Source organism: Diabrotica undecimpunctata, chromosome 4 (assembly GCF_040954645.1).
Source record: "Diabrotica undecimpunctata isolate CICGRU chromosome 4, icDiaUnde3, whole genome shotgun sequence".
In the NCBI taxonomy this organism is placed as follows: domain Eukaryota; kingdom Metazoa; phylum Arthropoda; class Insecta; order Coleoptera; family Chrysomelidae; genus Diabrotica; species Diabrotica undecimpunctata.
This window is the reverse complement of record NC_092806.1, coordinates 9,624,348-9,637,730: the sequence shown is the minus strand read 5'-3', so window position 1 is coordinate 9,637,730 and position 13,383 is coordinate 9,624,348. Positions and strand designations below refer to the sequence as shown.

At 32.2% G+C, this 13,383-nt stretch overlaps 2 protein-coding genes across 2 annotated transcripts in view; both read left to right on the top strand.

Moving 5' to 3' along the window:
* Nucleotides 1–13,383, top strand: part of LOC140439130 (dynein regulatory complex subunit 2) — a 50,648-nt gene that overhangs the window by 3,070 nt on the left and 34,195 nt on the right. The gene's annotated exons all lie outside the window — the stretch shown is intronic.
* Nucleotides 8,071–8,552, top strand: LOC140439133 (uncharacterized). The gene has a single exon (XM_072528845.1). It carries the CDS (start codon nucleotides 8,167–8,169, stop codon nucleotides 8,365–8,367), a length of 201 nt encoding a protein of 66 aa, XP_072384946.1. The 5' UTR covers nucleotides 8,071–8,166; the 3' UTR covers nucleotides 8,368–8,552.

Sequence of the window (13,383 nt, the reverse complement as noted above, 5' to 3'; positions counted from 1 at the left end):
TTCGGGTTGGTTTATGCATTCCTCTTCCATCTGGTGGACATATCCCACCATGAGCCCTTTTTTTTTTCTACAATCACTCTATTCTTTTTAATAGAAATGTCATATGTAGGTGTTTAAGTACATGCTTTGACAAACTTCTGTTCGTTTTCCGGTAGAATCTTTTAAAAAATGTTTCCTAGAAAAAAATCTCCTGCGTTCCATTTTCTCTGGTGCTAGCATTTGCCTATCTATGAGTTTTCTTTCATACTTTCCGCTAACACTTGATCTTAAGCGTGTATACTTAATTGGTAAAATCGCAAAAATATATTCTGTCTTTGAGCGTTATCAATCTTATCACAACACTTTCGCCTGCTGCCTGCTGACGCATGCTGACTGTAATACTTTCACCAATAGCGTGAATTGGTCGTAAAGTCGCAAAAAGCTGATACACTCAGTGGCAAACATTTGGATTAGTTGAATAGCAATTTTATCATATTTCCTCGAATATTTCATAAAGTTATTAGAGAAGGATAGCTAAACCTTTTTTAACTACACCGTTTAATTTGTCTATGAAAGAACTATTCATTTCTTCAATTAAATGTAGGTTGTTCTATTAAAACAAAACTAGATTGTCATAACTTCAGCAAATACAGAAAAAAATCGATTCAAAAATAGTGCGCCAAATATTGGTACTTAGTCCAGCCATGAGGAGCGCGCTTTATAAGATATGCTCTGTGCTTATAACCTTGGTACGGCATGGGTATACAGCCGTACCTAACAGCATTTAATTAATTTAGGGGGAATAAAATGGACATAGAGATAAAAAGAGGTGGCCCAGAAGAAGACTTAAATATAAGTGGCTCTTTTGAGTCTACAAATAAAAATATAATAGGAACCTGCAGAAGGGCGACATTTATCGCGGACTCTACCTCTGTCCCAAATAAGTCTCAATGGTGCCAATCAGGGACCTATAGACGAAATTTTAGCTTAATAAAGGAGCTTCAGCAGAATTTATTATTGCTATGAAAACCTTCGATGTCACCTTGATAACTTAAGGTATTTAGCACCAGACTACAGGTCTATTGGGTATTTACTGAATGAAAAATTGATAATAAAATAAGCCAAATGTTTGCAGTATGGACGATGTAGAACAGATGGCTTCCAGAGAAGAATAAAAAGTTTGTTGCAACAGGCTTGTAAAAATAGAGGTGAAATGTCTTGGAAGATGCCCTATAATCTAGATGGCCTGAAACAAAAAACGAGGAAATAAAATAGAGAACATTTTTATCAACTATCAGTAACCTGTGACAACAGATAGACAAAAATAATAGAATGGATCCTCATAGGTACAAAGAAAGTTTTCCCCAGACGATATAACAGACAAAAAAAGACATGAAAGCTTTTTAAACATATTTTCATTTTTGATTATGTAAATTAGCTTTTTTGTCGAAGGTAATATTATATAAATAAAACAACATATATAAAATGTATGAGATTAAATTATTCTAAAGTTTTATGAAATCCGCATATTATTGATAAAAATATTAATTTAATAAGAAATATGGTTATTCAACAAAATATTATATCAGTACGTTTTAAAAATACAAAGTTGTTTGTGTCTATACGCGAATTAATTTATCAGAACTGTAACATAGGTGGCGGATGTTTTTATTTTTCCGAAGTGAAAATAATATAAAAAATATTATTTAAACCACCGAAATCTGATATAGTGGCCACAAAAGGGTAACGCGATGGCGTGGATGAAGCAAATTTAAATATTTTGTATGGTAAAAGGGTAGGGTAAAGTATGCAAATTGCGGTCACCTAAGAAGAAAATTTAATATAAAAAAAAAGTAAAACTCTTTAAATCAAATTTAAGGCATCAACCGGTCATTTGGGGTTTTAACTTATTGCAAGACACATTCAATTTAAAAAATCAAAAATTTTTGTCTTTGACAGAGACAAAAAATAAAAAAGTATCTTTGACCGGTATTGTCAACATATATGGACAATACCGGTCATGAGTGTGGATAATGCCAGTCAATTTGTTTGTGTTATTATTAAAATAAAAATCAATATCTATTTAACAATTTTTTGTTATAAAACGATTAACGAATGTGCCTTAATGGGTAATAATTCAAGTAAATCAGTAAGAAAGATGAAAAATATTTTTTATTACAAAACAAAAAAAAAAAAAACAAAAATATGTGTTTTAATGTAAAAATGATTGACAGTCATCGCAGGTATAACCCTCTGCATAATCCCATCCACTGCACTCTGAATGGGCCCATCTTGAGCAAAGGGTACATCTAAACCACATTTCATTGTTTTTGCCAAACTCGCTGCAAACCAGGCATCTATCTTCGTCTGCATCGTCACTGTCATCACATGGTATATCGATATTCGATTTTGAAGAACTAAAATCAAACACCTTTCTCTTGTAATGAGGTTTCTTAGTTTGTACTTGTTTTCCAGTCTTATTTGTATTTTGTCCTTTCTGAGATTTTTGGGTATTTAATTTAGTTTCTCCTTTTTCTTGAATTTCCTGTTTCTTTTTTTCTTTTCCTGTTTTTTCTGTTCCTTTTCTTCTAACTCTTGTTTAAAAGGCGTAGATGTTAGGATTTTGGCATGCTGTTTTTTTCTGGTTATACTCTTTCTTACAGCGGAATTTGTAATAGACGTAAGTTCTTTAAATGATGTGAAACTAGTAGAAGGTCCCGGAATAGGATCCATTGTTGTTGTTTCAACCAGATTTTTATTTATAGGTGGCAAAGTTTGAGATGGGTTTGTATTGTAAATTTCGGCTGGTATGACTTTATAGTTATCTTGGACTTCAACAAGCGATTGGTTTTGTAATGTTGTAGCAGCTAAGAAATCTTGATCTGTAAATACTTTTGGATTGGGTGGAAAAATGCCAGCGCATTTAAAGCCAGATTCTCCTTTACTTATGGTCGCTACTGTAGAATATGCTTTATTAAACAGACCAGCAACATCATATGGCGTGATATTTCGAATAAAATGTGTTTTAATAAACAAATTACATTCATTTCGATATTCAGCTTTAGGAGGCCCATAAAAAACAATATCCAAAGGTTGGACCTTGTGAGATGAATGAGGCGGAATTGAAAGCATATAAATATTGTTTGCTTTGCAATATTCATAAACTTTTATTGATATGTGGCTGGAATGGTTATCTGTAATTAGAAGAACTGGGAAGGTTTCACTGGGTTTTGAGTATTTGTGGAAGTATTGCAACCATTCATAAAATAAACCTTCATCAATCCAACCATTATTTGAACATTTATATAATGCATCCGGAGGTCCATCTTTTTCTAAAAGAAGTGTCAGTCGCTTTCGCGGAAAAATAAACATGGGTGGAATGTATCCCCCAGCGGCATTCATGGCACACATAACTGTGACCCCCCTCTCCACTGGTTGTAAAGCCCACCCTTTTCTAGCTTTTGGTATCTAAAATTTTTCTAGGATCCTGAACTGTACTAACCGTCTTATCGGCATTGTATATTTGTGTTGGATTAAATTGATATTTTGTCATTAAACTTTCTAATAGCTTAAAAAACAGGTCCACTTCTTCTTTATTAAAAGCTGTTAATCTGTTTAGACTCGTGCCTTCTGCTTTGCGTATGGATACTGTTGGATTTCTGCGAAGAAAACAGTTCTTTTGCTGTTACGCCACAAAAAATAGAAGCTAAATATTCTATTTGTGTGGTTATTTCAGCTTCTTGTTCGGCAGAAAATACTATTTTCCACCTAATGACGCACCTTGAAGATTTTTATTTTTTATTCTTTCTTGCAATGTCGAAAAAGGGATAGCATGCTTTTGCTGCTTTTCGCATAGTCATTTCACCATTTCGATAAGCTAAAATAGCTTTTTCTAAATCCTGTTAAATCCATTTTGCTTTAGAAGTCGTTCTTTTTCGATTCCTTGTCATCTGAAATATAAATCCTAAGGATTAATAGTACAAACTGTAAATTAATATAAGTCAGCATGGGGGTAATACCGGTCAACTGACCGGCATTGCCTCCTGTTGACATTGTTTTTCTTAGAATTTTTTATCCACTTACTTTAATTTACTTTATCGTGTCCGGACATGTCATTCATAAAATTTCGGCCCAGTATCGGGCTACGTCGGTTCAATCTTTGTTGGCGAGCCACAAATCTTCGAGGGTACATCGATGAGGACAGTTTTTGCATCTAAAAAGATGTTCCATATTCTGTGTTTCTCCATAGTCACAGTTCAGATCATCTTGGTCTATTTCTCCCCATTTTGCCATGTTTGATTTTACTGGAGCGACCCCCGTTCTTATCCGATTCATAGTTTTCCACGTTTTAAAGTCTAGGGACTGGCCGGTCCATTGAACTTGGGGAAGAGGAAAATACTCAGGCGGTTCATCCTGCACTGTTCCAAGGAAGCTTTTCCTAGATTTTAGTCGCTTTCGTGGTGTTCGAGCTTTGTATAGGGCATGCCGCTCGTCCGCAATCTGTTTAATTTTCTGTATGAGCTCTGCAACGATTCTGCGTGTTGAGGGTTCTGCAAAACCCGCTGCTTTATATAGATTATAATTATTATCCACTGACCGGTATTTGCACAGTTTACCCTAAGTCTGACGTCATAATGGGCGGGGCTTTTAAAAACCTTTCCAAACATTTCTAATTTGTGTGTATTTGTCCCATAAAAAGTGGGAAATTTGTTTTTTTTTAATTGTTTGAAGACAAAATAAAGACTTTTGCTTATGGTAAGTATTAAGAGGTAAGGGTTTCAAAGAATTAAGATATTTACTATGAATGTTCACATTTTAAGGTTATGTTATGATTGGATTAAAACTTTAATTATTTTTTTACTGTATCTCAAGGTATTTTGTTGTTGTTTTTATCAAGGTTATTTCAAAATAAATCAATAAATCATTGAATTTATTTACGAAGTTGAAAAATATTTAAATTAAATTAAATTATTTTAATTTATTTTAAATAAACTAAATATTTTTCAAAATTTTCTAGGTAAAGGTTAGTCTTTTGACAAACATGTGTTTATATAAAGAGAAGCTTCACTTCACATAGGTATATCTCAGGTAATAGGGGTAATTTTAATTTTGGCAACAGGTGGTTTTCATCAATACAGGTTTCTATGCCAAAATGGCCTCTAAAAATGTATGACACATTCTGATTAATTTTGAAGCCCTCATTTTTTTTTATACCTGCTTAAGCTTCCCTAAATATTTTGTACCAATGTCGCCTTTTACTTTTTGAAAATTTACTTTTACTTTTTTTCCTTCTGAAAATTTTCAATTAGTTCCACAGAGTCAACTAGAAGTTGCGACTTCTTTTCTAGTAACGTAATTGATTCCGGGATAAAACTATAATTCGTTTTAATAAATATCAGACTTTTATGCACCTCCTTATTATTGAAAACTGTTTTTGATAAAAATACAGCCTGTGAAGAATCGGATATGCCGTTCATTACGTCCTTTATTCCATCATAATTTTCAGCGTACAAAATAACTGCACTTAGCCAAGTCCCCCATCGGGGAAGGTAGCGGTACGTCGCAAATGAGCCTTAAGGAACACTTTCTTTACATTGCTAATTGATTCGTTCCCAAGAGGAAATTGGGCTCTGATAATCTCTACAACTCTGTTAATTCCATGAGCTAAACAAGTAACATGAAAAAGATTCTGATAAAAATATTTTTAAATTTTGCCCCACCTTAACAGCATATGTGGGGCAGCATCCATAAGAAAATCACAAATTTTGCATCTGGTAAAAAGAAGTTTGTCAAAGTATCTTGAATGCATTATGTAACGGTCAAATTGTTGGCTTTTTCAAGCTGTTTTCAAGATGTTAAAAACAAGTTTTCTGGACCATGTCCTCTAGTGCATCAATCAAATGAAAAATATATCTTCCACAGGCGTCTGTAGTTTCGTCCACAATAACATAAAAGTAATTATCACGTATGACTTGCCTTATTTGGATCATTGTTGCTTTATATATAGAGTCGACACTGGATTTTCTCAACGTGGATTCATCCGGGATATTAAACTTGCAATATTTTTCCAAAAACGATCTTAGATTAAAGTTATTCAGTTTTTTTAATGAAATGTTAGAAGCAACCATTGCCTTTCACAGATTTTCATTAAACTGTGTTATATCGTTGCTTAATGAACCCGAATTTAAACAGTTTTTCAATGTCTGTTAAACCCATCGTCTCTTTTATTAACTTTTGTCGTGTAAATTCTGGGCACGCGCTTAAATTTGTAGTCAGATGATTCCCCTTACAACTGAAACATACTTGTGTGAACTCAACTTTTGTACAATCCTTTGAATTATGAGTTTCTTGGCATCTGTTACATCTTGGCTGACTCCTACATTGATTTCCTAAGTAGCCGTATCTAAGACAGTTAAAGCATAACAAAACTTTCTGTTTATATATTTCAACTTATTTAATAACCTTATTGATGACTATATATTTAGGTAAAGTTTGCGATTTAAAGGTCACAATACAAGACTTAGTAGGGACTTATTCGACAATTCTTTTCTCATTAACAATTTTTTCTACTTTACGCGTAATTCTTTTAACGTTTGTAATTTCAAATATACAATGACTATCATACTGTTTAATTCTATTTTTAATATACTCTTCCGATAAATCTGTGTCTATATCCCTAATCCTATAATCCCTAACTCCTTGTCTGTGTAAAATAAATTTTGGAATATACAGGTGTAAATTATTTAAACGAAATATTTCTAGAGTTTTGTTTTTAATGAGATTATTAGCAGTTTTAGAATCTTTGCATTTGACTCTAATTCTATTTCGACCAATGGCGTCTATACTTGAAATCCTATTGTCTGCTTCAGGAAAGTTGAACAAAATAATTTCACCAATCTTTAAAGGATTTAGTTTACCTTTAAACTGAGTAGAGCTATTCTCGATATATACATGGTATGGGCCTAGATAATTAATATTTAATAAAAATGCTTGCTTTACCTGTTTTTTTCCTTTTTTTTGTGTTTCATCCAGATTGGTTGTATTTGGATTATTCATCAAATTGATTGGAATTGGAGTACTTACAGAAAGATCCATTTCGGCATTACTTTGATTATCGAATATATTTCCAGACATAGCTGGTTTTGTGGTTTTTTTGGGTTCAGGGGGTCTCCTTGAGATATATAAAAAGGGTATATGTCAGGATTTGCTTTATGCATAAAAGCAGCACATTTTTTATACGTTATGCATTAATACTCCAGTCATCAGAGGCCATAGACCTATACTATAATATAGACAGACTGTTGCAATACAGTCTCGTTCCCCCAGTGCGACAGAGAAAATTGACGCAAAACAGTCTCTGCAACTCTTTCTAATGGGACAAGTTTATTGACTACGTGACCTTCTCATTGGTCATTTAGGTCACGTGGTCGATAAACCTGACAAATTTTAAAAAAACAAAAACTGTTGAGCGAAATTTAAAAAAAAATCAATTTTGTTTTAAATTTAGATTGCAAAATTATTATGCGAAATTCACTGGATCGATTTTATTGAAATTTGGTGGGGTGTTTTAGTATAGTATAAACATTGAACAAGAAAAGGCTTAAATAAGAAAAAAAAATGAATTGTCGCTATTTTATTTTATTACGACTTTGCTCTAAAATGAATAGTTTTAACGTTATAATCAAGGAAAGAAGAAAAAAATCTATATTTTTAGTAATTTTTAAATATTTTAATTTTTTTACTAACATTCTCGACCTATTTGAGAGGGAGGATAAGTCAATTAATATTACTGAAGTTATCACACAAATTTGTTCTGCAAAAATCCGAATGCCTCCTCTCACATCCACCTCAAAAGAGAGCCGCCTTGCTCTACTGGGTATTCGGATTTTTCTGATAATCAGTACTTATATATTTGAAGGTTTCAGGTTTCCATAAAAAGTATTTCGTATCGATAAATTATTGAATGTAATTTTCTTGGGTATTATCTCCGCCATTGACGATTGCAGCCTTCGCCTCTTACTTCTCCGCCTATGGTAGCTATGTGGTTCGTTAACCTGACGTCAGCTGATTGGAAAATATAAATAACCAACGGATAATAGAATCCTGGTAGTATTAACAGCGTTCTTGATTTAGTATTTTCAAGTAAATTGTGGTGTAAACAAGTCAGTTTGTTTAGTTTTTAACAAGATGTCCGAACAACACTTTGATGAATACGAACACTACAATTTTGAACATGAGAAGCATATGCCCAGTAGCCATAGCGGCAAACAAAGGAGCAAGAAAGAAGCCAGCGAACATACCAACCATTTTGACCCCTCTGGACATTCTAGAAAAATCACCACCAAATTCATGAACTCAGAAGCCAATAAGAAGAAATCAGCAGTGTGACAGTGCCGAAAAGATATCAGATTGGACTTATTCTTGGGTAAAATCGAATACGGATTTGAAAATAATATTGTATGATATAAAAAACTCTCTATGAGACAATAAAAACTCTTTTTATATGTGATTGATAGATTGTTAAGGTATTTAAAAAGGTTTTTTTACTTTTCAATAAATTGTAATGAAATCTATTGATTCCTTTGTTTTTTTTTCAACCTACACATTACACAAAAAGTGGTTGTCAACTGCTAGATTATTTATAAACTGCCTCGAACTGGTTTTCAAGGTAATTTATATTTTCAAACAAAGACAACATTATCGTTAACCGTCAAGGATATTTTTACTTTTGACCTTTAGATTAATTAATGTTTTTTCATATTATTTATCGTTTATAATCTGTTTATTGGCTAAATGACTTAGGTATAACAAGATGTTATTGGTTAAATGCTAATAATATCCTGTTATTCTTAAAATCAACAATCTTTGGCATTTATTTGTCTATTTTTACTTCAAATTTTACTATGAATTTGCAAAGAAATGACATAATGATTTAATAAAATATTAATTGGCTTCAAATTAACTATTTCAGTTCGTATTTTTTAACAGTTTTTATGTATTTTTAGATATGCAAGTAACTCTTCAATTGTTTTTATTCTTTTTTGATTAAATAAATAATTTTGATATATTCTTTTAACTTTTGGTTATTCCAGTTTTTGTTTTAAATCTCAGCTATTTATTTATTTAATGAATACTTCTTAGCGCTCGATAGGATGTTTTGCACGGGCTCGAAATCCTATTTAGCGTGACTCGAAAAATAGAGACGGGTATAGTAACCTTGCGGTATACCATAATATAAATAATTACATACACATACACTTATTATAATTATATATAATATTATTCTTTTATAGCAAACAACTCGAGAATGACTAGATAGATTTGGTTGATTCTTATTTCAAACTATTTGTATGAAATAAAATAAAATAAATTAAATAAAATTCAATAAAATTCAATAAAATTTAAAAAAATTAAATCAAATTAACTCACATTAAATAAAATTAAACAATAAAAAAAAATTAAACAAATTTAAATAAAATTAAATACAATTAAATAAAATTAACTTACCTCTTAAAATTAAATTACCCTCCCATTATTTATGATTCTTTTTATAATATAATGATATTCAAAATGAAATTATTAAGCACAAATAAGATAATTTCTTCTCTCTCTTATATTTCTAATTTCCATACTCCTTAAGTCTTCTTCCACTTATTGTCTCCATCTCGGTTTAGATTTGCCTGTGGTTCTTTTACCTGGGGGTATCCATTCCGTTTAACTCTAACTCTTAACGGATTGCTCTTCCCCCTTCTCATTATGTGTCCCCATCATTTAATTCTTTGTGCTTTTATTGTTCTCTTGACCCATCCATTCTTGTATTTCGTGATTCATCCATTGTCTTGCTTTATCTTACCCTCCACTTCAAAAGTTATATACGTTCTAGGTTCGCTTTTTATTTTTAAGGGGTGAAAACTACCCCTTATTGAAGAAACTGGGAAAACCACGGATTTAATTATTTTATGCACTTAAATCTTGTTTATTCGGATAAGGTAAATATTGTAATGTGTTCTCTAATATGAAAATTAATTATTCACAATATTCAACCCTTTAAAACCCTTTAAAAACCCTTAAAAGCTAATACTTTTTATGAAAAAAAAGTCGTAGCAGCTTGAGACATTTCAATTATGTATTTAAATACAAACAAAAATTAATATCCTAGCTATACAATAATATTTTATTTATTGAAAATTTTCAACCCTTACAAGCACCCTTATGACAAAAATGAATTAAAAATGAATTATAAAATATTTTTATCGGTTTGAAACATTTCTTGAGTGCTTTTTATTTAACGAAAATTAATTTTTTGCATATAAAATAACTTTTTATTATAATTTCAACATTTCAACCCTCACAACAACCCCTTTTTTTAAAAATTAATTTAATATATTTTTATTGGTCTGAAACATTTCTTGAGTGCATTTTATTAAACAAAAATTAATTTCTTGCTTATAAAATAACATTTTATTATAATTTCAAAATTTCAACCCTCACAACCACCCCCTTTGTGAAAAATGAATTAAAAATATTTTTAACGATTTGAAACATTTTTAGAGTGCATTGTTTGTAGACAAAAATTAATTTTTTACTTATAAAATGAGCCTACTCTTTCAACCCTTACAAGCACCCCTTTTGATGAAAATAAAATCCTTAAATCTTTAACTTAGACATGGACATAAATAGAAAAAATTTAGTTTATAATATATTACAATTTTTTAGTATAGGTATAAAATAGATGAATATCTATTCATCATCGGAATCATAATTTTCACCGTCCAATTGGTCTTCGTTTACTGGAGAACAATTTTGGCAATTGTCACCACAGCATGTTCCGCATGTTGCATTGCAAAATAATCCCAGCCTCCGACAGCCCCACCCTGATCCGCAACCTTTTGTACAATTGCAAAAAATCATTTTCAGCAGTTCTTCTGGAGCTGGTAAACTTTGCATTTTAATTGGTTCCAAAGAATCTCCACTTTTAGACCAACCCCAATCCAAAATATTTAAGCTGTTATTTCCCAACCATATCTGGATTTGTAAATAAACCCTTTTGGTATGTTCATCCAGAGCACTTACAGTCGGAACAGGAGATGATAATTTAACAGCACTATTTTTAGTGGCGGCTTTAATAAAAGATTCGTACCTCATTTTGAAAATTTGAAACACAAAAATTTGAGAAACCCATCGTTTTTTTTTGATCGTATCTCACGTACAGTTGGTGCAAAGGACTTTACCACCACTCATTTGAAAGGTCTTTTCAAGCTCTTTTAAAAATATTATATGAGTTTTTGTCGAAAAATGTACCAGTTTTCCGTTATTTAACGTTAAATACTCGTATTGAAAGACAAAAACAAAAACCAACCTTTTTTGAACAGCCATAACTCAGTTAATATTGAACTGAAAGTATTCATTAAAAAGCCAATCTTTTTGTTTTTTTTATGAGCTTTTTAGTCGTTACACTTTTTTTGATAAAACTCTTAGTTTCAGAGCTATTCTTAAAAAACCTTTGAAAAACATGTTTTTTTTTAACGAAAAATGACACTTTTTAACAGCGAATAACTCAAAAAGTATTTATCTACCGAAAAAAATGTTTACTACATTTTTGTTTGAAATTTGTCCTTCTATCGAATAGCGTGGTTATTTTGAGTGAAAAAATTTCCACCATCGAAACGGGGTGGCAAACACCCCCAGGGTGGAAGAGCACATCGGCACTATATAACTTTTGTTCCTTGAGTAATTATTTACCAACACACAAAATTTCAAATGAATCGATTCAGTTATAAAGAATTCGGAGATAAAAACCCTCAGTAACTGATCTATTACGTTAGTGGACCATTTTGACCACAACCTGATACTACTGCTAGTATTACAAGAATTAATGTTAAACTGAACAGGCTTCCGGGTTGAACCGCGTCGATTATCACTGCGCCGAGCTATCGACGTTCTCCTTAATGTCTTCTTCAGGGCTTCCGAGGTCTCAGTCCGCTGAACCCCCAGTCTCTACATATATATCACTAATCACCATTACTAGATAAATTGCAATAATTGGCCATGGTCTACACAAAGCGTCCCCAGTAGCCCAAAATAGAGAAGGACTAGACACTATAGTCTTCCTAGAGTCAACAGAAAAAAGGAGATTTAACAGTCATAATATTGAAAACATGCGACGCTACGGAGCTAATTTCTTATATATATATATATATATATATATATATATATATATATATATATATATATATATATATTCAGGGATTCTACAGTATTCACTGCCTTCTCTCGCTCAACCGTTTCCATCTCTCTCTGTTGTCCCATTCTCCACCGTTTAGTCCCATCCTCTTACTCATCGCGTCGTCTACTTCATTCCTCCAGGATTTTCGGGGTCGTCCTCTTTTCCTCCTTCCTATGGGGCTCCATTCGGTTATTCTCTTTATCCATCTGCTGTCACTAGTTCTTCTTACATGTCCATACCACTTTAGTCTTTTTTGTTCTATGTATGTTAGTATGTCTGTTTCTATTGACGTTCTTTGCTTTATTTCGTCATTACTTCTCCTATCCATTCTTGTTACTCTGCAGCATCTTCGCAGGCATTCCATCTCTGTTGCTACTATCTTACTGCTGTTTTCCTAGTGTATGATCCAATTTTGAGCCCCATATGTCATAATACTTTGCACTAATGTTTTATAAATCTGCGTTTTTGTCTTCATATTTAGGTGTCTATCCCACCATACTGAGTTAAGTTGTCGGATTGCTGTTCTTGTTTGTCCTAATCTTTGTGTAATTTCTTCCTCTGTTGTTGCCTTTTTCGTGATTATAAACCCCAGGTATTTGAATTTATCCTTTCCTTTGATTGTTACGTTGTCATCAATCTGTAGATCTTCTATGTCTTCTTCACTTGTAGATAGGTACTCTGTTTTCGCGAGGTTAATATCTAGGCCACCCTTGGTATATTCTTCTTGTAGTTTCTTCATCATGTAGCTGAGGTCGTCTTGGTCTTCTGCCATCACTACTTGATCGTTTACAAAGCTTAACGTATATGGGTATTCGTTCCGTACCGGTACTCCCATGCCTTCGCATTTTCTTTTCCATGTAGTCAAGGTTTTCTCTAAGTATATTTTGAATAGGGTTGGAGATGTGGAACAACCCTGCAGGAGCCTTTTTGTTGTGGCGAAGTCTCCTATGATTCTTGTTCCCATTTTAATGGACACTTTATTTTCTTTATACAGAGCTTTTGTAGCTTCTATGATAATTTCTTGCCCTAGTTATATCGTTTTCTCAAACTTTTTATTTGTTTGACCACCGACAGTTTTGTTTGCTTTTAAATGTTTCATCTGAGGTTTTTTGAGGTATATTGATAAATAGGTATTTCCTTTTGTAAAAACGTTAAATATGCACCAATTCTTAATTCAA